General features: G+C 33.1%; 2 protein-coding genes across 2 annotated transcripts; one reads left to right on the top strand and one right to left on the bottom strand.

The window, feature by feature from the left end:
- The first annotated feature begins 1,897 nt into the window (after positions 1–1,897).
- Positions 1,898–5,772, top strand: LOC103497129 (methylsterol monooxygenase 2-2). The gene is made up of 7 exons (XM_008459220.3): positions 1,898–2,139; positions 2,674–2,811; positions 3,479–3,624; positions 3,770–3,889; positions 3,982–4,194; positions 4,288–4,368; positions 5,359–5,772. The coding sequence occupies exons 1-7, from the start codon at positions 2,110–2,112 to the stop codon at positions 5,417–5,419; spliced, it is 789 nt and encodes a 262-aa protein (XP_008457442.1). The 5' UTR covers positions 1,898–2,109; the 3' UTR covers positions 5,420–5,772.
- Positions 5,773–12,016: 6,244 nt separating this feature from the next.
- LOC103497127 (probable protein phosphatase 2C 24) lies at positions 12,017–14,095 on the bottom strand. The gene is made up of 4 exons (XM_008459219.3): positions 13,437–14,095; positions 12,898–13,254; positions 12,707–12,812; positions 12,017–12,623 (listed from the first exon to the last, which is right to left on the bottom strand). The coding sequence occupies exons 1-4, from the start codon at positions 13,905–13,907 to the stop codon at positions 12,274–12,276; spliced, it is 1,284 nt and encodes a 427-aa protein (XP_008457441.2). The 5' UTR covers positions 13,908–14,095; the 3' UTR covers positions 12,017–12,273.
- Between the last annotated feature and the right edge of the window lie 408 nt (positions 14,096–14,503).

The raw sequence follows: 14,503 nt of genomic DNA, 5'->3' as shown, positions 1-14,503 counted from the left end.
TTATCGTCTTTCTTCCTTTCCTCTTCTTTTTTTCGCTGTAATTTCTTTACAGATTTCTTTCTATCATCTTCTTCTTTTTCTCTTCTTTTTTATTTCTTTCCAACGTCTTTCTTCTTTTTCTCTTTTTTTACGTTTAGATTAAGTAACCAAATCTAAAAGATTGTGTATAAATAATGTTAAAAAAAATCGTTTAGATTGAAGTAGTCAAATCTAAACGATCATGTAAAAAAAATAAACAATCGTATACCAAAAGAATTAAAAAAAATTGTTTAGTCAAATTTAAACAATCGTGTACCTAATTTTGAAAAAAAATTGTTTAGATTTGGGATAGCCAAATTTAAATGATTGTGTAGCCAAATTTAAATGATTGTGTAGCCAAATTTAAATGATTGTGTAGCCAAATCTAAATGACCAAATCTAAACGATTATGAAATCAAATTAAACAGTAGAATTGAAAAAATAAATCGTTTAAATCTGGCTATCCAAATCTAAACAACCAAATCTAAACAATCGTGTACCAAATGATAGGCAAACCTAAACGATCATCTACCAAATATATTACGTGCATTGTTGATGGCATGGTTTACAGGGCATTTTTGATATTTTCCATTGTGGCTTATGGGCTTTTTCCATTTTCGAAATTGTTTTTTAAGGTATAAATATTTTGCCGCTTTGTTATAATTTTTAAAAGACTCCTATTTTAAATTTAATTATTATATTTACGATTATCCCATAAAATTAATTGCAAATCGAGTTTGGTTGGGCATGTTGAAGAGATATAATCAAAATCAGAATCTAAGATTGTATATACATATATGTTCCTCTCTTAAATTTTCTAAATTTTAAATTAGAATACAACTATTCTACTAAATTTAGGTTTTTGTTAAAATTATGTGGAAATTAAAGTTTTTACCATATAAAATTTAATAACAAAATTAAAAAGAAATTAAAAAAATATAATAATTATACCTATGAAACAAACTTAATTTTTATTCATATTTCAAAATTGATGATCAAACAAAAGATGGGCTCAGGTGCTAACTTCGTGGAAACAACTTCAACTCATTGTCAAATAAGAATACTCGGTAGTCTTAAATCTCTAAAATAAAATTACGTATCACAAATAAAACGTCAAATATTAAATAAAAAGAATACGTTGTAATATTATAAAACTTATAAAAAAATTTTAAAGGTCTTTTAAGTACAACGTGAGGGTGCGAAGATTTGATCCCCAAACTTCTAGTCCTTGAGAACATAAAGATGAAAGTTAAGTTAAATTTATGTTGCCTATTTATAAAAATTTGGTAGATGGAAACTTAAATGTTTTTTTTTTCTTTACGAAAAATACAAAACAATCACACAATGAAGAGACCAAATCCACTTCCACTATATGATATGCCTTTCGACCGTCACACAACGATCTCGACTAGGTCAGCTATAGTCAAGGTTTTCGAATGTGCCCTTCTCTCAATTCAATAGACAAACAATTGTCAAATTGTTTGAGTCCACGACACAACACCTATTCTATAGAAATTAAAAGAAGGCAATAAAATATACATTACTTCAAGCTTCTCCAAAAGTACTTATGGAGTCGAGATTCCATAAACATTTACGACATTCTTAGTCAATTGTTGTGATACAACTTCTTAGTAAATCTGCATTACTTTACTTTTTGTTTTACCCAAAAAAAAACTCTATATCAATAGAGATAATCACCTTCATTTATATATTTATTATCATTCTCTAAATGCGAGACTTTGATTATATTTTCAACAAAAATAAGGATGGCTAAATCTAAAAAAACAATGCATCCAAAGCGCCGAAAAAAACAAAGAAAAAAATAGGAACTTTGGCATCAACACATATTTAATATCTAAAGAGTCCTTTTAAGAGGGGTGGCTTGTGAACATTCAACGTGCTCAACCATGAACGGAGAGAGATTTTTGAGAGAGTGAGAGCGATCCACCTGGAAATTGAAGAAAAAGGCAAGTTTAGAGAGATTATAATAAATCGTAAACCATAAACCCATAGATTCCTTTGTTCTTCTCTTCCCTCTCTTACCGGTATTGTCTCCTTCTCCATTCTTCTCCATTTTTCTTCCCATCATTCATGGCTGCGCTTCTTGAATCTGCCTGGCAGGTACTACCCTTTTCTTCCTTTTATCTTTTCTTATGCTTTCTTGTTCTTTCCGCCTTAGATTTGATCTTGGTTTTCGTCCAATCCCATTATATTTTTAACTTCTTCCACTACTGTACTCTGGTTGCTGTCTACATCGTGCTGTGGATTGAGATTTCAATTTCTTATGTTGAATGTCAAGTGGGTTTTCATGTGGGTGTCTTACCCTTTTGCATTTTACTCTGAATCTTCTTAAATTGGTTTGTTGATGTGAGACTGACATTGGGGTTTTGATGTAATCTTGAGGTGAATTTCATTTCCTACTGTTGATTTGAAATAGGATCTATATTGTTGATAGCTAATTGCTTCTTCGTTTGAAGTGCTTTGATGTGAGCTATGAATACCCTTTTTCTTTTTTCAGATTTTTTTTTTTTCCAATTGGAGGGTTTCCTTTATATTTGTTGGCAGCATTGGCTTGCTGGATTGTTGAATTACACTATGGTTCTTTGTACATCTGGTACTTCTTTTTAAGGATTTTCTTTTTCCTACGTTATGCAGTATCTAATCACAAATTTCAGTGATTTTCAACTCGCTTGTATTGGAAGCTTCATCATCCATGAAAGTGTTTTCTTCTTATCTGGACTTCCCTTTATACTTTTGGAAAGAGCAGGATGGCTGAGCAAGTACAAGATCCAGGTTTGCTTTTTTGCTTTTTTTAGTAAATCTTCACCATAAATTCATAACTACAAGTTCTTATGGATATTTAAACAATATTTGATATATGAGTTAGATTTGCTTTTGTTAGTGATTTGTATCGTAATTGATTATGAGCTAGATTAGAACTTGAACTATGTTTGATTATCCTTTTCTTTTATCTCAAACATAGAAATAACAGGAAGTCAGGAAGTAATGAGAATGTCAAGCTTTACTTTAAATTGTTTATTTTTTCTATAAAAAAATCAAGGTTAAATTGAAAATTTGGTCCCGATGGTTTGGAGAAAGTTAGAATTTAGTTTATTTGGTTTTATTGAACTTCCACAAATAGTTCCCTATGATAATGATCATTTTTGGGGATTTTATCAAACTATAGAGACTAAATTTTAACTTTCTCCAAATGATAGGAACCAAATTTGTAATTTTAACAAAAAAAAGAACAAAAAGGAAAGAAAAGAAACAAAATTGTTTCTCATTAATTACCATATTGACAAAAGTGCTGATACTTATGAATGCAGATAAAGAACCTACCAACTAGGTTTTCCACCCAGTAATTACAGTTCAATTAACTCAATAATGATGTAACTAACTCTTAATTATGGATGAATTATTTTCCGTTGTGATATAACTTTTGTTCTGCTTTTTTCAGGCTAAGAATAACAGTCCTGCTGCTCAAGGAAAATGTATTTCACGCCTTCTACTCTATCATTTTGGTGTTAACCTTCCAGTTATGCTTGTTTCTTATCCTGTCTTCAAGCGTATGGGCATGAGAAGCACCCTTCCATTGCCATCCTGGTATCTTCAGGTTCTTTATGTCATAAAGCATATATTTTAGGTTTTAATTATCTAGCTAGGCTTAGTTTACTTTCACTTTTTTCTTAGCTTGACCATATCATTACCTCCTCTAAATTGAATTTTGTTCTCTGTTTCATTAATGTAGGAAAGTAGTTTTCGGCCAGATAATATTCTACTTTATTATTGAGGACTTTGTTTTCTACTGGGGGCATAGAATTTTGCACACCAAATGGCTGTACAAGAATGTCCACAGCGTCCATCACGAGTAAGTGAGATTTATAAATTAAATTTCATGTATATTCTGCTGTTTCCCATGATAAAATTGTCTTGACTGTTTTATGGTTCTTATAAGCGCAGATATGCTACACCTTTCGGACTAACATCTGAATACGCTCATCCGGCTGAGATCCTGTTCCTTGGATTTGCTACCATCGTCGGTCCTGCTCTTACTGGTCCCCATCTATTTACCCTGTGGTTATGGATGGTGGTTAGAGTGCTGGAGACAGTTGAGGCTCATTGTGGTTACCATTTTCCTTGGAGCCCTTCAAACTTCATACCTTTGTATGGGGGGTGAGTCAATTAGAATTTTTAATGTTTTAAAAAGAATAAGTCGTAATGTATGTATCTGTTGTTCCTGAACTCAGCTTTGCTCTTTCTCTACAGTGCTTATTTTCATGATTATCATCACCGACTGCTTTATACGAAATCTGGCAACTACTCATCAACATTCACTTACATGGATTGGTGAGTTTTGGTCCATAAATGGTCCAACCATTTATTTTATATGTATACATTATCGATTTGAACTTCATAGCATTAAAACCTTGTGGGAAACTGATTTACTTCCCATTCAATAGTTTCATGTCTATTTTCATGGATGAAAAATCTTTGTAGTATTTGTAGGACAAAGGGGGTGTTTGAGTAATAAGAGATGATTTCCGGAACACCCAACACTCCTTGGTCCCTTTCCCCTATCCTTTCAAAACCGATGGTTTCATTGCATGGTTTAGATTGATGGGCTAACAGAACTAAGACATTTTGCTATGTAGATTATTGTGGAAAATATTTACTCTCTTAGCTGCACTATTTATTGTATTTTGGTGGAAAGGTGTTAATCAGTGACTTGATGTGATGCCCTCACTTTGGGTTGAGATGGTCTGGAAGTATGCTTGGACAGAATAAATTCCACATTTTGAAGTCTTTTAGCCCATTAAGATCTTAAGGTGGATTATTGAATGGTTAGGATGGAGGAGAAGGAAATTCTGATTTTGGAAATGAGAGTTGGAGAACCATCATTGCATACATGTCCAAGATTTCACTTCTTAATGCTATTTTTCCCAATATTATCTGGAAGTTAGAACTTGAGTGGATCTGATGGAGAATAAAAGCAACATTGATTGTGAAGATATTAATGTTGAGTTCTTATTGGAAAAGAAATCAAGTGCTGTGAGAGAAATAGTAGCCACTCCAGGTAGGGAGTTGGAGAGCTATTGTATTCTAGTCTTATCATGTTGAAAGATTCTTAACCCACGTTTTATCTCGATCGAGTAAAAAAGGAAAATAGATTCTATAAGTTGTACAACTGTGTCTTTGTGTACCGAAGAAAATCATACCTATATGCATTTTTCGTCTTTTACGTTCTTTTGCTTCTTCGTGTTCATTTATTATGATAATTTCTATGCAATGGAACAAAAGACATACTGATGTGGATATTTCGGCTTCTTTGATTGGCAGGATATTTGGAACTGACAAAGGCTTCAGAAACTTGGAAGCTATAAAGAAGGCAGAAAATTGATGACGAGATAATAGAAGAGCTGTTGAAAATGTCAGGTAAATCCGAGATAGGTTTCTTATCTATAGCCACATTTGAAAAGGTTTAGTTCTTCTGTATCCCCCTTTCTTGTGTGCCATGATGTGTTTTGCTTCTTTTTTTCTTTTTCTTTTTCTTTTTTTTTTTTTTTTTTTTTTTTTTTTTGTTGTTTAAATGTCAGTATTCTTTTTCTGAATCTAATGAAGTGCGGACTGTGGAACTTGGCTTGCCATTTGCTTTTAGTTCAGTTTAACACATTTTGTGGTTCATGTTCCAGTTGGATTATTTAAAGAAACTTAATAGCATGAACTATGGAGCAGAACATGATTGGGTTTCAATCTCTCTTATGAACTTATTATAGTTTTTATTTTGGTTGTGGAAGAGTTTGATGTTCATGCCTCAATGTAAAAAGGAAAACGTTGAGAGAACTTTTTGGCGCTGAAGAAATTGATTAGGAACGGTTAAAATGTCATTTTGGTACTCCACTTTGAGTTATTGACCAATTTTAGGATCTGTATTTTGAAATTTTGATCATGAAGGCAATTTTTCAGTGCAATCATGAAGGTATTCCTGATGATTAACAAATTGAGTTTCCTTCTTTTATTAAGTAATAATAATATTAGTGCGGTCATTGTTAAGTTAGATTACTTTTAGAAAATGAAGTCTCAAGTATGTTTCAATCTTTAGTGATAAAAGACGGGTGAGCATGGTAGAAAAATTGATCGGCTAACAAGTATCAAGACAGAGTAGATTGGTCGGCATTGGTTTAGGAAAAATTGAAACTGTTGTCTAAAGCTTTTTCTTGAAGAATAAAACTAACCAAAATCGATCTATCGATGATTGATTTGTATTCTTCCATTGTCAAGGTCGGTTTGAATATTTACGAATCGAGTGAAATTACATCACTTAATAAAAGAATTTTAAAAATGCATTTGTTATTTTTTTTCTCTAGGGAAAAATAAAAGCATTATCTGGGAAAGATAAAAGCTTTAGCTACTAAAAAGATCTTTATGAAAGTATTACGAACTTTAGGAAGTGGGAGAAAGGTATAAATGTAGTATAAAATTTTACTTTGGCATTGTGTAATCTAAAATTTTAAATTAATAATTTTATTAATTTAAATCCTATACTTTTGTTGTAATATTCTTGCTTGAAAAATGCCCTCTACATATCGAGTGTGGATGAGACTTGGGCATATCGACATTTTGAAGTGAAACACTAGAACGTTTAAGTACTTGTTTAAACTTAACTTAAACCTTAGGTGCGATCATCTGAGTGAAAACTTCTACTGTGCGGTAGGATATTAGGTGATATGAAAATTCGTAATCCTTTTATTAACAATTTGCTACAACACAAGGATTACAAAACTTAAGCTAACTACTATTACACAACACATCAAGTGCTTAGCAGTGGTCTTCTCTCGCCTCGCCTAATAGTACTTCTTCGCTTAACCTAAAGAGGGAAAACTTAAAACGTAAGCTAATAGCTGAGTGAGTGACAAGACTTTAGAAATACATTTAGGGAATACAATTACATACAATAAAAGCTTTCTTATTTTTATAAACGTCTTAACGCCTCAATACGCATTAAAGAACACAATAGTCACATTAGCTCCTACTTATTCTAATGCATGGATATTGAACTTCCTCAACGTAAGAACCACCGTGATGATTACTACTTCACCATCAGCATCTCTACGGACCCTCATTCAATACTAGTTGCTCTGACGATTAACTTGAACACGGATCACTCAACGTGTTCAACTATCCTTCTACCAAGCGGACCACTCAACGCATGACAACCTCTACTCTTATGTGCACATAATAACTAGCTTTTGATCAAAAATAAGGCTAGTGGGATTTGTATACATACAAATATCACAACAATACAACTTCACAAACATAAACATTCTTCAAATTTGTCATGCTATAAGTTTACAACATGAGCATATTTAACAACATGGCAATATAACATGACTTTTGTGGTAAAAACATTTTTTAAAATATTGTTTTTCTTTTAAAGGGTCACTCACTTAGCTAAGTTTTTTTCCCCCTTTTTCTCCTTCTTATCACCTAATTCTTCTTCCCTCTTGTCGCCTGGTTCTAAAACGAAATTTCATATATTACTCCTCTTATAGAATTTCCTCTTATCTAAATACTTGAATTAATCCTTCTTCAAACCTATTTATACTGTCCTTAAATTAGGTTAGTCAGTATTACACTTCTTCTAATCTTGACAGCTCCTACTTAGTGCATTACACGTGTTAGCTTAATATCCTTCTTAAACTATGTTTAACTTAAACTTAACTCATGTTCAGCTGATTAATGGTTCGGGTTTAACACTTAACCGACTTCTCCTCACCTAGCCCGTAACTTGATCATTGATTAAGTGTTTGTTGCCACATTCGCTTCTCGCTTTATCTTGTTGTACCGCATTGCCTTTCTTCACAATACATTGTCTAATTCCTTCGCCTTCTACCACTTTCCTTGCATTATCTGAAAACGTTCACTCAAGCTTAATTGTTGCTAACTTCAAAAATTACTTTATAAGAACCCCCTCCCCTCCTATTAGGATGCAGGTTTCACGTTTTGTAAATGTATTAATATACGCTATTTTTCATATTTTTCTCAATATTTATAATTTATAATTTAAGTCAATTAAATCACTAAATTAGCATGAGTCAATTAATTTAAACTATTAATTATAGTAACTTTTAACATGTCTAAACTTTATCTAATGGTGAAAGTTGATTTGATTTTGTTGGTTTTATGGTCATCCAAGAATCGAACCAAACCAAATTGATTTTATAAAAATGATCCAAATCAATCTCCAATACGAAAAAGAAAAACCAACAGTTTTGTTGGTTTATCGTAATATGTGACTCTTTTTATTTTGAATTTTAATTTATACTTTTATTTTGAATTTGTTTTTTTATATATTTTCTAAAGGTAGTTTCAAAATATAGCATAACAAACCAATATATTTATAAAATATAACAAAAAAGTCATATTCTATCAATAATAATAGATATTAAGAGATACTAAGGGGATATTAATTGTTTATCATTGATAGAACAAAAAATTTTCTATATTTTATAAGTATTTTGTCATTTTTCACAAGTCTCTCTATTTTTAAATTGAAAAAATTGAAATTGGTTTATTTCTTTGGTTAAAATTGAATATTTTTTCTTGCCACTTTTCTAAACTTTAAAGAGACATGTTTCGTGATAATTGTCTTTTTTTTTATAAGCCGTTACACATTTAAAAGGTTAAAAGGCAAATATATGTCAATGGTTCCCTCGTCCCAATAAAAACTCAATTCGAACCAATATTTTTGTGTTTTCTCCAAATACAAATCAAGATGTCGAATTTTGTATTAGAAAATCTTATTAAACTAGTAGATCTCGGGCTTGTTTGAGTCGGTTTTTCGGTTTTTTCTTTTCATTTTTTGTTGATTGGATAACAAAATTACACGAACAAAAGTAATAACAATAATAACAAGAACAATAATTTTTGTCGCCTTTCTTCCTCAATTTCATCAACAAACATATACATGATTACATAAAATGAGAATAGACAATCTAATCCATATAATCACTTATTATGGTCATAATAATTTCATTAAATATGCATTTCCTTTTAATCACCCACTTCATATATATTTGACTTTGAAATAGCCCAATTGGCATCTTCATACATCATCAACCAATTCATTAGGTTATTTATTTGTTTTAGCTACAATTCCAAGTCAAACACATACTAGAGTTTGTTGAAAATTGCCCTTTCATCCTTCCATTATATATCAATTTCAATATGTAATGGTTTGGTGCTAACGATGGAGTCGTGTTTGATAAACATTTCACCTTTGTTTTTTTATTTTTTTTTACGATTGTTTTCAAATTTTAACCTAAATATTTAAAGAAAGAAAATTTAGAGCTTAATCTCATACGACAATTTGCAAAACTACCCCTAAATTATGAAGGTGGTTGCAATTATAACCTTAAACATTTAAAATTGAAAATTAAGCCTCCAAATTTTAAAATTGGACCATCGAATCAAACTTACGTAATTGTAGAAATTGTTTTGATTATATAAGTTTCATTATTCAATTTTTTTAAATTGTACGTCAATTTTTTCAATTATGGTAAATTTAGAAGGTCCAATTTTAACTTTTTTTTTAGAAATTTAAGGGTCAAATTGTCATTATTGAGAATTTGGAAGTATAATTACAACTACTATTATATTCTAAGGATGATTTTTGCAATTTGTCCTAAGATTTAACGTTAGGACATGAATACTACATACCTTTTTTTTTCCGCTATACTTAGTTGATTTCTTAATTTTGCTCATTTTTCTTTACACATATTCTCCAAACTTCTACAAACCATTCAATGTTTTCTCCATATACATCTAAAAATCTAACGGTGAAGACATCAAATTTCTCCATATCAAATTTAATTTATTCCTAGGAAATTAGCAAATGGTAAACATCATACATCATCTCATCATAAAATATCATACTATTATGTTTCAAGAAAAGACAAGAATTCTTTCCTAATGTTATTGCAACCACAAATCAATACTCATAAATTCGAAAAAAAATGCAAAGCTAATATCTTAGGTATCACCTGTTGGGAGAAAAACCTTTCATTTCTACTGCACACATGAGCAGAGAATAGTTGAATAATTAAAACATTGTTGGAGGAATAATATCATTATCAAATAAGTTTATTCACAAAAAATTTTCCAAGAAATTTGATTCGTGGAATTGAACTTTATGTATTAATTTATATAATGTTGTAGATACAATCTCTAGTATTAACTCTTTTGATTCTTTTTTTCAAATACAAATTAAACTTAGAACTTCTTAGTATTCGATCTTCAGGAAGTTGTAGTTGCAAGTCGATTTGAATTTCAATCTTCTGAAATTTAAAGAAAGTTTGATCTTCCAAGTTTTCAATTTTTCAGAAGATGATGATCTCGGGGTTGATAAGAATTTGCACGTGTTGAGAGCTTTTTGAAGTTTGAGTCTTCAATTCTTCAAAGCTTCAGTCCTTGAGAGTTTCGATTTCCTTTCAATCAAACATGCTGCAAATGAATAAGAAGACCTCTGTTTATAGAGAATTTGCATGGGCTCTAGTCGGGCTTGGGCCCATTTGTTGGTTCGACTTGGGCTTAGACCCATTTACTTGGCGGGCTTAGACTTGGATCCATTTTTTCTTTGACCCAATTTTTACATAAGGGTGAGTTGGATATGAGAAAATTTGACAACCCAAACCGAATTAAATTATAAATATCACAATTTTGTTGTGATGACGTGATGACATTTAATTGATCGAAATTTCTTGTTCAACAAAGTTAAAAGACAATGATACTCACTCTAGTGTCTTAATTTTGTAAGTGCCTTCAAAAATAGAAAAAATTAATTTTTTCGTAGAAGTAGCACCTTTGAAGAAAACTGTATTTATAAATTACTCGTAGTCAATTTGAATAATCGTCTCTTTATCTGAAACAATGCACGCTTTGTAAATGGTTACATACCATTCATTCCAACAAACAATTTTACAAGGATCCAAAATTCGAAGAAAAACTAAATTTTTTTCGAAGTTGACATACCTAAAAAAGATTTTTAATTAAAATATGTTACAGAGGGATGCCTCATTTTTCAATAAATATACATATATATATATATATATATATTCTTTTTTTTCTTTTTTTTTTTTCTTTTTTTTTTTGATGATGATGAACCTTGAAATAATACAACGAAGGAGATTAAAATTTCTTTGGAGTATATTTCTTTCCATTTTAAATCTTTTATATATTTACTTTTCATTTAGTGAACTATGAATTTTAGAGTTAAAATTCATCATAAACATATATACATATATATGCCCCAGAATCGTGTATCTTGGATTCACTGCACAATTTGAAGTGTAATGCTTCATCTCTCGATATTTTATCAAAACCTAACTAATAAATACCGACTCACATTGATAAATGCATATCAATATTCATAAGAATAGAATTTTAAATATTTTATCAAATTTACTATTTTTAATAATTTTTCTAAATTTTAGAAAGTAAAGATTACGTTTGTATATATTATTTATAAAAATGAACCCTTCAAAAAAGGCAACTTATACTATGAGTATATAAATACCGTAGGAAACTTGAACGTAGACACCTTTAGATTTCGAGGACGTCACTCGACAGATCTCAAAGACAGATCACAGTCATTTCCACGTCACTCTAAAGAATATCGACCGTCCAAAAACCCACCTTTCAAAGAAACCTCAACTTAATTGACTATTAACTGTAATTTTAATTTGGATTTCCATTTAATTAAAGCCCCCTCCCTTAAGAAGGATCATTCAATATAATAAGTTCAAATATAGTTTCATCCTATAAAATGTCAGAGACATCAATCCACATATTGAATGAATCATCAAAACATTACAAAACATAATTCTAAAGAAACCAACATTACAAGTAATCTTTCTTATAACCCTCGACAACAATAACAATAACAAATTATGTAGTGACGGATCTCTATTACCTTTAATGTATTGTTTTATAATGAAAATTTGACAAATCCATGAGAATGCATTGACATTGATATTGATACTTGTTAATTACACTTTTGTTTTGTTTGATTTTTCTTCTTTTTTTTTTTTCAAAAAGAAAAAGATTCTCAAGAAGAGAAATTACCTAAAATAAACCCCATTTTCCCTTTCCTAATTTCTAGAAGAAGAAAAAAGCTTTTTTTAATCTGAAAATTTCAAATTAAATTCTTTGTACTAAATGGGAAAAAAAAAGGAAAAGAAAAGGAAAAAAAGATTCTTAAGGGTGAGTGTCCCTCTTAAGGTCCACCACCACGACGCTCACGTTGTCCGTACTGTGCCTGGCCAACGCCAGCTTCGTCAGCAGCATCGACGCATCGTTGCAGGCTTTGTCGGCGTTTCCTCTCTCTTCCCCTTCCACCGCCGTCTCCGCCTCCCTCGACGGCGACAACGCCGACCTCTCATCCGCCTTCCCTCTCAAGCACATGCTCGCCACTCCACACGCCGTCTCGTTCGGCACCACATCCCACAGTCCATCGCTCCCTAATATCAAGCACTCATCCTCCGCCGTCCGATTCGTTATCGTCACCTCCGGCTCCGATATCACATACGGTTTCAGATAATTATCACCTGAAACAAATCAAATTCCTCGTTAGAGTTCTGTTGTTCGATGTGTTAAAAGTCAGCGCCTCGTTGGTTTGATTTCTGCTTACCTATGGCTCTTGACATGGCGAGAACTCCGAGGACTCTCGGTCCGTCCCAGTATATCACTCGTCCGCCGGCTTCCTCGATCCGGCTAAGTTCATCGGGACGATCCGGCTGTAAGATTTCAAAAGAATTAACTATTGGAAATTGAAAATCGGTGGATTAGTCAATTAATTAGCACGAAAATCTGAGCACAAACCTTGTGATCGGAGGAGAGAGGGATGGCCTTCCCGTTACGGCAGAGAACGGCTCTGGAATCGCCGCAGTTGGCGACGATGATCTTATCCGGCGTCACAATTGCGACGACGGCGGTAGATCCAACGGCATCGCAATCCGGCGACTGGAGTTCGCATCTACAGTTCGCTACCACAACTTCTTCATTGTTTCGCGCCACAACTTCGTTGTCCATTCTCCGGAAGACTCTCTTCATAGTACGGTCCCACCGAGACGCCGTCTCCGCCTCTGTCTCCGCCGCACCGGCGGCGTCTTCCATCTCCTTCCCATCTAACTCATCTTTTACCAGTTCATGCAGCCGCTCCTTACACCTCATCGCCACCTAACGCACCGGAAAAAACTCCCGTAAATATCCCCAAAAATTCGCCGTAAAAGAAGAAAGTCAATGACCTAATTATTTTACTAACAACTTGCTATTCCTTTTCGTTTCTTCTACTAATCAAATCAAAATTAGAGCTAATTAACTACAGTTCAAGAGAATAATTAAGTAATTAGAGATCTTACATGAGAACAGCCATGGCCGTCGTAAACACCGAAGAAGTGCAACATATCATTGGCTTTCTTCTCCGTAAAACAGAGCGATGGATGAACTGCCACCGCATCCTCCATCTCTCTCCGCCTTCCACAAACAGAAGAGAGTCCAAATTTCGGAACCACCACCTCACAAGGAGATTCCCTAGACAGAGGAGCCGAGACCTCCTTCGTCGAAACCTCTCCAGCCACAAATCTCCCAACGGTTTCTTCTTCTCCCGAATCACAATTCTGAACTGCGTTATCACAATCTCTGGAAATCGACGTAGCTCGATCCTCCAGCTTCTGTCGTTTCGCAACAGTCTCCGTCTCCGTCGGATCAACCCTGGCAACAAATTTACATCTCCTGATCTCCATTCTCCGACGTCTAGCCACTCGCGAGCTGGGCTCGCAAGAAGACGACGCCTCACTCTCACTCATAACTTTACAACAAATCTCCGCCATTACTAATTCAACTAATCTCCGCCCCCTAGCCAAGCTGCAGTGCAATTGATTATAGTTAAAGCCGGCGACGACGGTACCGGCAACGGAATTGAAATTAAAAAAAAAAGAAAGACAGATGAAAGAGAAGAGTGGTTCCGGCGGAGGGGGGATGGTTTAAAAAGGAAGGTTAGAAAAAGAAGGGGAAATGGAGATTAGGGAAGAGGGGGGCAGATGGAAGGAGGTGGTAAAGTGCGTGACGTAGTGAAAGGGAAATCAGAGCCGTTGATTGAGAAAGTGTGGGATGATCAGAAGGGAACACGTATGGAATTAGTTTGGGGAGGTGGTGGAAACGTGGCCCAATAAGATTGGAGCAGCGCGACAAGAGAGAGACTTCCTTTTTGACACGCATGTGGTCCTTGGTGTACTCTGTGAGGCGTCCCTATTTAAAAACAATTTCCCATTAATTAGTTTTATTCATATTTTTTTAAAAAGAAAAGAGACATAGGTTAGTGACACGTGTCGGGATCGCGGAATACGAGATTAGAAAAAAGAAGAAGGAGAAGAAGAAAATAGAGGGAATTTTGTTTTTTATTTTTTTTATTCGGTTATAGCTTTTG

The sequence above is a fragment of the Cucumis melo genome, chromosome 12 (assembly GCF_025177605.1).
Source record: "Cucumis melo cultivar AY chromosome 12, USDA_Cmelo_AY_1.0, whole genome shotgun sequence".
Classification (NCBI taxonomy): domain Eukaryota; kingdom Viridiplantae; phylum Streptophyta; class Magnoliopsida; order Cucurbitales; family Cucurbitaceae; genus Cucumis; species Cucumis melo.
The sequence above is the reverse complement of the archived record's forward strand: the minus strand, read 5'-3'. Positions and strand labels throughout refer to the sequence as shown.